Source organism: Molossus molossus, unplaced genomic scaffold (genome assembly GCF_014108415.1).
Source record: "Molossus molossus isolate mMolMol1 unplaced genomic scaffold, mMolMol1.p scaffold_m16_p_7, whole genome shotgun sequence".
NCBI classification, from domain to species: Eukaryota; Metazoa; Chordata; class Mammalia; order Chiroptera; family Molossidae; genus Molossus; species Molossus molossus.
Genome location: NW_023425401.1, coordinates 79,719,201 through 79,733,207, shown reverse-complemented (window position 1 = coordinate 79,733,207; position 14,007 = coordinate 79,719,201). Strand labels below are relative to the sequence as shown.

The 14,007-nt window shown below is 35.9% G+C and overlaps 1 protein-coding gene across 1 annotated transcript in view; it reads right to left on the bottom strand.

The window, feature by feature from the left end:
• CFTR (CF transmembrane conductance regulator) overlaps positions 1-14,007 on the bottom strand; it is a 241,327-nt gene that overhangs the window by 193,338 nt on the left and 33,982 nt on the right. The window contains exons 2-3 of the mRNA XM_036246835.1: positions 11,411-11,521; positions 8,452-8,560 (exon numbers count right to left, since the gene is read on the bottom strand). Coding sequence (XP_036102728.1) covers positions 8,452-8,560; positions 11,411-11,521 — 220 coding nt within the window. The remainder of the gene's footprint in view (positions 1-8,451; positions 8,561-11,410; positions 11,522-14,007) is intronic.

The window sequence follows — 14,007 nt, the reverse complement described above, 5'->3', positions numbered from 1 at the left end:
GTAGGCTACTACATAATATTGAAAGGATCTATCCAACAGGAAGATATAACCTTGATAAACATATATGCACCCAATATAGGAGCACCAAAATACAAAAAAAATCTTCTGGAGGACTTCAAAGGAGAAATCGATAGCAATACATTTATAGCAGGGGACTTCAACACCCCGTTGACATCACTGGATAGATCCCTAGACAAAAAATTAGCAAGGAAATAGAGACTCTAAATGAAGCACTAGACCAAATGGATTTAATAGATATCTACAGAGAATTATAACTTAAAACTACAGAATTCACATTCTTCTCAAGTGCACATGGGACATTCTCAAAGATAGACCACAAGTTAGGGCACAAACTAAGTCTCTACAAGTTCAAGAAGACTGAAATCATATCAAGCATCTTCTCAGATCACAATGGCATGAAACTACAAATCAATTGCAAGAAGAACATACAAAGACATTTGAACACATGGAAGCTAAATAGCATGTTATTAAACAATGAATGGGTCACTGAGGAGATCAAGGAAGAAATCAAAAACTTCCTGGAAACCAATGAAAATGAAGACACAACAATACAAAATCTATGGAATGCAGTGAAAGCAGTTCTGAGAGGGAAGTTCATAGCACTACAGACCTACCTCAAAAAACAAGAAAAATTTCTAATAGACTGTCTAACCTCACAACTTAAAGAACTAGAGAGCAAACAAAAAGAAAACCCCAGAGCAAGTAGAAGGATGGAAATAGTAAAGATCAGAGCAGAAATAAACAACATAGAGACAAAAAAAAATAATAATAATTCAAAGGATCAATAAAACAAAGAGCTGGTTTTTCGAAAAGATAAACAAGATTGATGGACCCTTATCTAGACTCACCAAGAAACAAAGAGAGAGAACCCAAATACACAAAATCAGAAATGAAAGAGAAGTAACAACTGACACCACAGAAATACAAAAGATCGTTAACAACTACTATGAACAATTATATGGCAATAGATTCAACAATCGAAGCAAAAGGGACAAATTTCTAGAAATACATAGTCTCCCAAAACTGGACCAGGAAGAAATAGAAAACTTGAACAGACCAATTATAACAGAAGAAATTGAAGATGTAATCAAGACTCTCACAGCAAACAAAAGCCCAGGCCCGGATGGCTTCTCGGGGGAGTTTTACCGAACATTCAAAGAAGAACTAACACCCATTCTCCTCAAACTATTTCAAAAAATTCAAGAAGAAGGAAGACTTTCAAACTTGTTTGATGAATCCCGCATAATTCTAATTTCAAAACCAGAAATAGATACTACAAAGAAACAAAACTACAGGCCAATACCCCTGATGAACATAGATGCCAAAATCCTGAACAAAATACTAGAAAATTGGATCCAGCAATACACCAAAAATATTATCCACCATGACCAAGTGGGATTCATCCCAGGGATGCAAGGCTGGTACGATATTCAGAAATCAATAAACGTGATACACCACATAAATAAAATGAAGAAAAAAACCACATGACATATCAATAGATGCCATAAAAGCCTTCGACCATATCTAGCATCCATTTCTCATAAAAACGCTCAGCAATGTGCGAATAGAGGGATCATATCTTGACATAATAAAGGCCATATATGAAAGACTTACAGCCAACTCAATGGGCAAAAACTAAAAGCATTTCCCTTAAAAACAAGAACAAGGCAAGGATGCCCACTTTTGCCACTCTTATTTAACATAGTACTGGAAGTCTTAGCCACAGCAATCAGACAGGAAGAAAAAATAAAACAGATCGAAATTGGAAAGGAAGAAGTGAAACTGTCATTATTGGCAGATGACATGATACTATACGTAGAAAACCCCAAAGACTCCATCAAAAATTTACTAGACTTAATAAATGAATTTGGCAAAGTAGCAGGATATAAAATTAATCTCAGGAAATCAATGGCATTCTTATACACCAAGGATGAACTCACAGAAAGAGAAACTAAGAAAACAATGCCATTTACCATTGTGGCAAAAAAAACTAAGATACCTAGGAATAAACTTAACCAAAAAAACAAAGGACCTATTTGCAGAAAACTACAGGTCTTTAAAAAAAGAAATAGAGGAAGATATAAAAAAGTGGAAGCACATACCCTGTTCATGGATTGGAAGAATTAACATCATTAAAATGTCCACACTATCCAAAGCAATCTATAGATTCAATGCAATCCCCATCAAAATACCAACGGCATACTTCACAGAATTAGAACAAGTACTTCAAAAGTTCATATGGAACCAAAAAAGACCCTGAATAGCCACAGCAATCTTGAAAAGGAAGAACAAAATTGGAGGGATCACATTACCAGATTTCAGGTTATACTACAAAGCCACCGTAATCAAAACAGCCTGGTACTGGCACAAGAACAGGCATATAGACCAGTGGAACAGAACAGAGAACCCAGTAATGGACCCAAGGCAATATGCTCAAATAATATTTGCAAAGGTGGCAAGAGCACACAGTGGAGTAAGGACAGCCTCTTTAATAAATGGTGCTGGGAAAATTGGACAGCTACATGCAGAAAAATGAAACTAGACCATCAACTTACACCCTACACAAGAATAAACTCAAAATGGATAAAAGACTTAAATGTGACTCATGAATCCATAAAAATCCTAGAAGAAACTGTAGGCAACAAAATTTCAGACATTATACGCAGCAGAATTTTCACTGATACATCACCTAAGGCAATAGAAACAAAGGAGAAAATGAACACATGGGACTACATCAAACTCAAAAGCTTCTGCACAGCAAAAGATACAATCATCAAAATGGAAAGGCTACCCACTGTATGGTAGAGCATAATTGCCAGTGATATATTAGATAAGGGGTTAATTTCCAATATATATAGAGTGTTCATACAACTCCACAAAAGGAAGACAAAGAACCCAATTAAAAAATGGGCAGAAGATCTAAATAGACACCTTTCCAAACAGGACATACAAATGGCTAAGAGACATATGAAGAAATGCTCAACATCAGTAATCATCAGAGAGATGCAAATTAAAACAACAATGAGGTATCACCTCACACCTGTCAGAATGGCCGCCATCAACAAATCATCAAACAAAAAGTGTTGGCGAGGGTGTGGAGTAAAGGGGACTCTAGTACACTGCTGGTGGAAATGCAGACGGGTGCAGCCACTATGGAAAACAATATGGTGTTACCTCAAAAAATTAAAAATTGAACTTCCATTTGACCCAGTGATCCCACTTCTAGGAATATACCCTATGAAGCCTGAAAGACCAACCAGAAAGAATATATGTACCCCCATGTTCAGAGCAGCACTATTTACAATAGCTAAGATCTGGAAACAGTCCAAGTGTCTATCAGTAGACGAATGGATAAAAAAGCTGTGGTACATATACACAATGGAGTACTATGCAGCTGTTAGAAAGATAGATCTCTTATCCTTTGAGACTACATAGAGGGACCTGGAAAGTATCATCCTAAGTGAAACAAGCCAAACAGAGAAAGACAAGTATCATATGATCTCACTTATTTGTGGAATATAATGGACATAAAAGTCTGAGGAATGGGGTAGTCCAGAGACCTGGAAGTGGGGTACAGACTGACAATCCCCAGAAGAAGGGATGGTGGGGGAGAGATAAACCACAGAACTTATATGCATGTATGCATGAACAGTGGACATGGACAACAAACTGGGGACAGGGCGGGGAGGGAGGGTGAGGGGAGAATCAGGTAGGGAAAAAGGAGAAACATCTGTAACAAAACTTAATTAAATTAAAAAAATAAAATAAAATATCTCATTGTTTGATAACTCAAAAAAATATATATTACTAAATATTTTTAAGTACTATCATTAAGAAAAAATCGAACTGAAGTGTCTTTCCTATATGTACCACCCCATATGTACCACCTCCAACCCCCTCACATTAGATTCTAGCCAAAGTCATATGCATTGCATGATAACTTTTGTGCTTGTCTACCTGGATGAGAATCACCTGGGAACTTTTTCAGATAATCCTATTTATTATCCCAGGGCCCATCCCAGATCAATTAAATTACATTATCTGGGGTGAGGCTACTGGTTACTCTATAGCTTGACGTAAAAATTCCTTGTTTCAAAGAAATCTGAACACCAAGAATTTTCAAATCCTCATGTTGCAGGAACTGGGGGAAGGTGTAGAATGCTGTGGGTAGCACTAGGAAGTGCTGCCTGTGTGTTAGAGATGGGTTACAGTAGGGAGTATTTTCAGGATATAGGGTGAGTGTAGTGAGTATAGCATGTAAGTTACTGTATGCTATACTCCCTTACAGAAGTAGCTAGATATGGGGAGTTGTGGGGATGGGAGAGGAATCTGAAAAATAAATCCTGCATGACAGGCATCTAGATTTGCTAAAGGTAGTTGTACTCAGGTGAAGGGGCATAATAAGTAAGTCCATGTGCTCAAGCCAGAGACTATCTGTATGCAGAATTCCTGAACACTCCCCCTTCTTTAATAGTATGCTTGAACTCAAACATCTACACAATGTCTCAGTCGAAACATAAGGGGCAAAGTTTTCCTTTGCACCATAGACTATGAGACTTGAGAATTCTCACAACATTAGTACTAGGACTTCTCCTTTATGCCCTTAAACTTCTTAGAGTTTAATGAATAAAACTAATTTGACCCAAGTTGCACTGACATGTATCGCAATTTGATGAAGAAATATGTCCAGAGCTGCCTAGGAATCAAGAATATTTTTGAGTGAACACTTGTGAATTTCTTATTATAATAAGTGTATTGTGATAACCACATTCTCTCAGTAATCTGCTTACACAATTCTGTCATCTTGGCTTCCTTCTGTTTATCCTTAACTGCCTCTCACACTCATTTTTTCAACAGCCAGTTTCTCTTCTATGCTGTGAGTCTTAGATGTGAAAGGCAATGTTGAATCTGGCTGCTGAGTCAAATGGAGAAAAACAAGTACATAGTTAATGATGAGAGGCCATAGCTAACATGATTTAAAATTACATCAACATTGCAGAGAGACAAGCTCCTTCTTGATGACATTTCCTTTTTTCTTAACCTTTCATGGTCAATAGTAAATTTTATAGTACTGTTTCTATCAGTACATTCTATCGAACATTATAGCACAATTATCCTTATTTAGAGGGACTAAGAATGTACAGGACATTTTGAAAATATGTCACCCTTTCACTAGGAGTAGTGTTATAGCAAATTCAAGAATCCCTGCTCATTTCATGGAACTAAAAAATTACCAAGATGGCACACACAAAGAAAAGAAGAAATGCCCATAAGAAATACTGTAAATAGTTAAGCATTGGTATAATTTGTTTAAAAAGATACAGGTCTTATTAAAATGACAAAACTTTCTCCCCTTCTTTTCTTCCTGTAAGTAAAAACAAAGAGGTCCAGCTAAGAGATCAGATGCATTCATTTTAACCACCTCAATTCATACCTAAAGTCTTTAAGACTTACAGTTTTGAACACTTTCACTATTTAAAACTGCCTGGCTTCAGCGAGGCCTTTTCTCTGTGACAAAGGTGAGGCACTGCCACTGTTAATTTTTCTTCTCCATGCCTTCTCACCATACACATTTTAGCTTCCATGCCATCAGTTCTTTTCCTCACCAATATTCTGTTCATTATCAGAAGCTGAGCTGGTGCAAATAAACTTTGCCCTTCAAATGAGCTGTTTGGTTGCAGACCTCTGGCCCAGGGTTCAGGCTAGCTCAGGAGCAGCTCTCCCCTCACTCCCACCCAGGAAAGCATTTATGATTCCTTTTGCTGACATATTTTTAAACTTGAGAAGTTTAAGAATAAGTTAGTCCTCCACACCCACTCCATTCTTCTACTCTTTAATTTTGTTTATAAGTTGGACCCTCAGCACTACTGGCTCTTGGGTGGATTTCATACAGTTCCTTCCCTAAGTATAAGTAAGTGAGAAAATTCTAGTTGGTTCTCCTATCCTACTTTCTGCTGTGAACTTTCTTTAAATTTGCCCCTAGAGGTGACCCAGGAAGAATCCTCAGGCTTCAAGCTTCTGATAATCTGTGTCTCCTGAGAAGGTGCAAAAAAAACTCAGCAGACTCAAGACTGGTAACTAGAGTCACCATTCAGTTGAGAACCTAAATACAACCGTTATAAATACAGTTATGCAGCAAGTATAATCTGATGTAGTGGATGGGTCATAGGCATTGGAGCTAAAAATACCTGCTTATCATTCAAATTTACCATATGCATGACTTTGGAAAAGTTATACAATTTCCATGATTCTCAATTTCCTTATCTGTATATAGGACATTTATTAGGAGAAGCAAGTAGAATAATCTGCATTAACGGCATAATAATGAACCTGGAACAGATTAGGTGCAATAAACTATATCATGTTGTCTGGTCTGTGTGGCTCAGTGGTTGAGCATCAACCCATGCACCAAGAGGTCACCAATTCAATTCCTGGTCAGGGCACATGCCCAGGTTGTGGGCTTGACCCCCACTACAGGACATGCAGGAGGCAGCTGATGAATGTTTCTCTCTCATTAATATTTCTTTCTCCTTCTCCTTTTCTCTCTCTAAAAATCAATACAAGTATATTTTAAAATTAATAAAATATACCAATATCAATAAAATATCTATATGTTTATTTTGGGATCTGTGTATACAAGGCCAAAAAATAACTGCAATAAATATATTTGTGTATCATCTAAACTTTCATGTTTGGGTGAGTGCTTTTGTTCACATGAAACTTCTAGGCTGGAGGATAAATTCTTTCACAAGCCAGGAGAGAATAAAGGGGCTTGCCCTGGCAGGTTTGGCTCAGTGGTAAAGCTTCGGCCTGCGGACCAATGAGTTGTGGGTTTGATTCTGGCCAAGGGCATGTACCTCGGTTGCGGTTCATCCCCAGCCCTGGTCCGGATCGTGCAGGAAGCAACCGGTCAATGTGTCCCTCTTTCGTTGATGTTTCTCTCTCGCCCTTTCTTTCCCTCTCTCTTCCTCCCACTCTATCTGAAGATAAAGAGAAAAATTTCCTCGGATTGAGTATTAAAAAAATGGGGGCACTGGATAATTAGGCCTCTTTTCCAGCTTCCATTCAATTATGGTTATGTTAATTACTAGGAGTAGCATGTGATGGAGAACATCACTAGGGAAAAAATGTTTAGTTTCACTGCGATCTTAGTCATAATGTAACACTTGTTTGAAGTATCAATTACTTCAATCCAACAATGATTTATTGAGAATGTTACATTCTATATGGTACAATCAAAGTAGATTATACTCCATATACACTAATTCAAATGTACAGAATATAGTCATTGAAGTAACAAACAAAACATATTTTTTTAAAAATTAAGTCAGTAGAACCAGAAGCTATGGATAAAATTGTTTCCCAAAGCTCTGATTGCTCTCTTTGAGAAAAATTGCCTCAAAGATACCTTAAAAGATAATTAAGTCTTCACCTATCTTATTCACATTTATGAACAAATTATTTTCACCCCCAAACTGTTGCAGGTTGCTATAGGAATACATAGATAGGTAGGTCGGTAGGTAGGTAGACTGATAGATAATTTCAAAAACCAGAAGAATTTTTCTAGGAGATTATTTAGAATAGCACAAAATATTCTTAATATAAACGTGGTCATTTTTGTCAAGATAAATTTTAAATATATTTTTCTTGGTGTGCTTGAACGACAGATTCTTAAAGCAATGCAACTTGAATGACATTTCTTTGGGAGACACTAGGGCACAGCTAACTCTGCAAAGGTGGAATACAAATATAAATACAAGTGTATCCAAATGATACTTCACATCCCAAAGCAAATTTATGAGCATCTTTTCCTTCAAGACTAAATAAGTTTTCAATTTGCCACTGCCTTTTATAAGTTATAACCAAGAATTCAAAATGAGGCTGTGGTGCCGTGGCCAGGTGGTTCAGTTGGTTGAAGCAGCATTCCGTACACTAAAAAAAAGATTGTTGGTTCAATTCTTGGTCAGGGCACAAACCCAGATTACAAGCTTGATGCCCCATCGGGGCACTCATAAGAGGCAAGGGATCGATGTTTCTGTCTCATATGAATGTTCCTCAATCTCTCTCTCTCTAAGAAAATCCAATAAATATATCCTTGGGTGAGGATTAAAAAAAAGGGGGGGGGCTCTAGTGATGTAAAAATTGAACAGATCAGAATCACAGCTGAGAGCAACTCAGGAATGCCCCAGATGACACTTAAATACCCAAAGCTTGGCATTTTCAGGCATGGTGCTCTCTTCACACTGATGCATGTGTAGGAGACAAACAAGAGTACCTCACTACCAAATTTTTAAATTTTGTTATTTTTTGTCGAAACAATTCAGCATGCAGATATGATTTCAAAATATTACAAACATTCATATATGTAACTGGCTGAATTTGACCTAATAATTATTTTATCCATAATAAATTTATATATGATATTCTTACCCCTAAATATAATAAGATTCCATAGAACATAAATCTCCAGAAAAAGCATCGCCGCAGGGCATTAATGAGTTTGGGATTTTTCTTTGATGCCAGCTCTCTGTCCCATTCTCTGCAAAGGAATAAAAAGTGGGCCCAATAAGGTGATTATACAAATATTTGAGTTGTTTTATTTTCCTTAACATAGTTTATTCACACAAGTACATCCAAGAAGATTAACCAAGTGACTAAAGAGATGAAATGCGTGGAGACCGTCCAACACCAATGCTCATTCAGATTATTTGGCAGAATCCAATGCTCCACCATATATCCATTTTGAGAGTTGACATGAAAAGGCCACATTAGGTTCTGGGCTTCTTAAAAGCAACACAAAATGTAGACAAATAAAGTATGGCATGAATAGACATTGCTAAGCTTGGAATAATGTAAAAAATAAACAAGTATTTTATTTTTTTCCCCCATCACTTCATGATTTTTACTTGTTTAGAATTGAAGTAGATTTTACATAATTTAACCATTAAATCAAAAACAAGATTAAAAAATCAGACTTTTTAAAAAAAAATATGGAGTTATGAAACAAATATCATCAAACTTTATTTTCAACTACTAAAGTCATTCCAAAGTAAGACTTTGGAAGATCAGAAGAGAATCAAATTCTATATTTTCTAGTAGAAATATAAACTAGTCTAAAAATGGTTGATATATAAATAAATGTTTTGTTTTCTTTTAAATACTATAGGTTCATGAGCTGACTATACTTATTTTAAGTTATTGCCACTACTTTCTATTGGTAAAAGCCCTCTTTCTTTTCCCAAAAGGATAAAATATAGCTCTAAATGTTATCTTCATCTTCATGTTTAAACTGTCAGAGATGAAAAGTTTCATAAACCATAGGCAAGAACTAGATAAAGGCTTTGCATTTGATCAATAGCTATTCTGGTAACTATCAATATACCATTATTATAGGTAGTTCTAAGTTAATACAAAGAAAGAACATACAACTGAGATTTGAGGGCAAGCTTGGTAGTCTCTGTGCATCAACATTAGCTTCCCCCAGAAGCTTACTATCTATAATGCCTAATTACCTTACCCCATCTCTCTACCTCCCTACCCTCTTCTCCATTCTTTCACTCACACACAGGGAGCTTGCCTATCATTCAGTGATTCACAATAAGGTAAATATGAAGTCACATGAAAAAACTGGTGTGGCTCAGTGGTTGAGCGTCAACCCATGCACCAAGAGGTCGCAGGTTCAATTCCTGGTCAGGACACATGCCCAGGTTGTGGGCCTAATCCGCAATGGGGGGCATGCAGGAAGTGGCCATTCAATGTTCTCTCTCATTGATGTTTCCATCTCTCTTTCCCTCTCACTTCCTCTCTCTCTAAAAGAAAAAAAAAATTTTTTTAAATAAAATGGTTTCAAGGTGGGAAGAAATATTCAACACTGAAGTCATGTAGGAAGATGCCATTATATTTGACAATTAAGAGGTCTCGGGTGTGGTTTTAAGAACATAGTAGACTTGAAAATCATATTTTAGGGAGCTGAGTTGTAAATTAAAGGTGAAGAAGTGAAAAGACCTGGAAAGCTTAGAAATATTAGCTGTGAAAGAAAAAGAAAAAAGAATGGGGGTAGTGATCTGAGGGAAAGACAAGATTAGAGAATTTTTTTTTTCAATGAGGGGGATTTGAACAGTTTGTAGTCCAAGAGGAAGTTAGCAGAGATCTAAGAGTTGGTCCTTTATCTTGGAAATATGAATTTTCTACTCCAACTGGCCTAATTCTTTGATTAAAATAAAGAAATATAAGGTTGTATATCTTACTTTGCCTTTAAAATGTCAAAAAATGAAATAACTTTAATGAAAATAAACAAATTGTAAGTCTACTCAACTTTATTTTGGTTCAATAATTTATTAGCTACTTATTATTATTATTATTATTTTGCCAACTCCCTTTCCCCTCTCCTTATCATTTGGTATCAGACCCTGTGCTTCTGGCACAAGACCCCATCTAACTCATTCATGACTGTGATTGGTCCAAGGAGTGAGCATGTGACTCAAGAGTCTCTAGAATTTTCCACATTTAGCCAAGGAGAAAGGGTTCTGTTCTCTGTGGTTTTTAAAGATAATAGTAAGGTGTTCTGAGGACCCACTGCATGGAGGAAGCTGGTCTGAGAACAAAACCAAAACAAGTCATATGCCACCAGGTGGTATTTGAGTCCCTGGTTCCATTCAGTCCCTAAGACGTCAGTTCTCTACCTAGGTCTTCATACAGTTAGACTACATGAGCCAATACATTCTTTCTTTTTTTTTATTTACTTAAGCTAATTAATTTGGTTTCTTTAAGTGTTCTAACCAGTAGTCTTAGAAAAAGGGACTTCTTGCAATGGGAAACACTATTCCTAGGGAGGCTGGGAGTGCAGACTCATGGCTCCATCCATCATTAACTTACATCACATTACATCAACTCTCTGAGCCTAAGTTTACTCTTCTGCAAGATGATGATAATGTTTTCCTCTCACAGTGACTGCAAATAGACACTATGCCTGGCAGTCAGTATGTACTCAAAATTATGAAATTTTAAAGTTTCTCTGCTATCTAAAAGCCATTACCTTAAGATGTCACTTATACTCAAATATTAGGATTTTGGAGGCAAATGCACAATTTTCTTCATATAGACATTATTTCTGTCTTCACTAAATCTATCTAATGTTCTTTAATGACAAATAACTTCTTGGATTTTCATTGTATTTTTCAGGAAAAAAAGTCTATTTCTCAGGAAAATGTTATTTTCTTTCATCTTTTCACTGTTTAATTTCTAATTGATCAAGACTTCAGCAAGAAAATAAGATGTTCCTATTTTAAATATACTATTTTATTAAGTAAGCCCTCTAATATGTCAGTTTTCTAAGTAATAATAATATGAATTACTTTCTCCAACTAATAAACAATGTACGTGAACATACCTTTCTAATGTTTCGGAGAGATTGTCAGCAGAATCAGCTGAAGGGATTTGGTATATGTCTGACAACTCCAGGCGCTGTCTGTACCCTTTCTTCAAAATTGGTCCAGTCCAGCTAAAATAAAGAGAAGGCCATACACAAATATTTACTTGATTTGGTCTCTAATATAGACTTGGAATCTGATATCATTTCACATTTTCTGGCATATGGAGAAGGGTGGAGACATACTGTGAATATAAATAAGTCAACTTATATATAAATACTAGGGCTTCATAACATATAAGACACATCTGTATAAAACACCAGTACCTATGAAATAATGTGATTAATGCTTTTTCAGAAAGGATCAAGAATCTTTTCTAGAGGAAAAAAACAAACTGCTAAATATTCTATAGTAAAAATATTCTTGGAAAAAAAACCACAGCTGCAAATAACCAGATACTTGGAGTTTTTATAGCTTGCTATAATGTAATTGCTAAAGTCCAATCTCTACCATTTTAAATATAATAATCTGTGAATGACATGAAGGAAGATTCTCAACCCTTATTCAGCAATGAGCTATTTGTTTATTGAACTGACTATATACAGCTAGAGGGTTAATGAGTAGTTTGTATCAATTTGTTTAATTCATTATCATGTCTGTATTATTACTTGAGGGTGGGATCATAACTTTCTTATGTTTTGTCTCCTTGCTCCACATCATAAATAACAATTTGTAACAGAAACTAGTGAGGCTGGTATGGTAAATGATTAGGCAGGATACCCCTGTTATTTTCAAGTACGTTGTTTCTAACTATTGTGGATAAGGTAGAATAATCTTCATGAAGAAAAGAAAATATAAAAATAAGAAAAAGGAAAAGGAGGGAGAGGGAGAAGAATTATGAAACAAAGAAATCATGTACAAAGAGAAATTTCTAAATGAAAGTTGAGCATTGAGACCTTTTTTGAGTGAAATTTCATTTACTGAAGGAAGGAATTGAATTTGTAAGCAGTGATCCCCAAACATATGCTCTTTCCCTTAGCATCTTTTTTTTCCTTCAAGATGTCTAAAATTCTGTCATTGAGAGTTCGGTGATTGTATCAAAATGCATGTTAGCTCTAAAATTCAAAAGGGTCTAGTTTCTTGTTTACACTTCCTTTGTCTCCAGTTTCCTCAGTTGGCCTCTGCCCTGTGTTCCTGATGTCTCTACAACTTGTCTTTCCTTAAAAGGTAACTGAATTAGGACCCAATTTGAAGGCTAAATAATTTAATCAATCATTTGTTGCTAAGATATCAATGAGTGACAATGGTTTAATATGTCACTTTTCACATTAACTTGCAATATTTGCATCTTAACAAGAGCCATAACAAAAAGGATGATAATTAGGTTTTGTCTGTATTGCCCAGTCTGATCCTGGGCTAATTTTTCCTGGAGAACAAGAACAAAAATAATTAGAAACCATCTGAATATAGCAATTAAAGAAGTACCATGGTAATGCAGTATCTGCCGTGGCATCATCTAGAAAGTGATGTTATGCCCAGCTCACACCATCCCAGTATCAAACATAAGCATTGGAATTAATCTTGGAAATATAGGTGACAGTTAGACTGTGAAAAATGACAATTTAGGATATAAACTCCATCTTGTTGATTATGAGACTTTATAAACTTAAACCAAAAAACGAAAAAGTGAAGCAAGTATTTACTATTTAAAAAAAAAAAAAGTAACCCTGGCCAGTTTGGCTGAGTTCGATTCCAATGGGCCACAGGTTCAATGCTGGTCAAGGGCATGTACCTCGATTACAGTTCGTCCCCAGCCCTGGTCGGGGTTGTGTGGGAGGCAACTAGTCAATGTGTCTCTCTCACGTCGATGTTTCTCTCTCTCTCCCTCTTTTTCCCTCCTTCCCACTCTATCTAAAGATAAATAGAAAAATACCCCCGGGTGAGGATTTTACAAAAAAAATGTATATATAGCACTTTCCAAGGAACTTTGACAACAGTAGCACACTGTGATTTTAGTTTTAAAATCTTGTTAGATAGAACAAGAAAGGAATAATGTTCCTGGTTTAAGTATAAAATAATGGAGGCTCAGAGATGCTAAACTTGTCCATTACTAAAAGCAAAAACTATAGAATTTTACCACATTTTTCTGACTTAATTTCTTTCTTTACCATGTTCAGCTTTCCCTATTTAGGAAAATTTAGCATGGTGAGTTGCAGGAGACAATCAGCTGGGAGGAGAGCCTAGAAGCAAGAAGACCAAAAGCTGGCAGACTGCAGGCAATGGTGTGGTGTGCTGGCAAATCTTTAACCAGTCCTTCTTTAGGAAAAACAAAAAGGAAAAAAAAAACAAAGGAAAAAAGTGACATTTCATTTGCCAATTTCTCTGGTGTAAATAAATACTCCCACTATGCCCAATTACAAGTCAACAAATGTGAAGTCATCGAACATGTATTTGGGAAGAGAAATAGAGGTATATATCATAATACTGTATAGAATGCTTACCATTCAGATACAATACGCATAAGTAACTTCAATAGCATAGATAATAGTAAGATGTAAAATAATTAGGTAGTGATAATTTTTTAGTTTTTATTACCTTTGTTTTAATACAATGTATT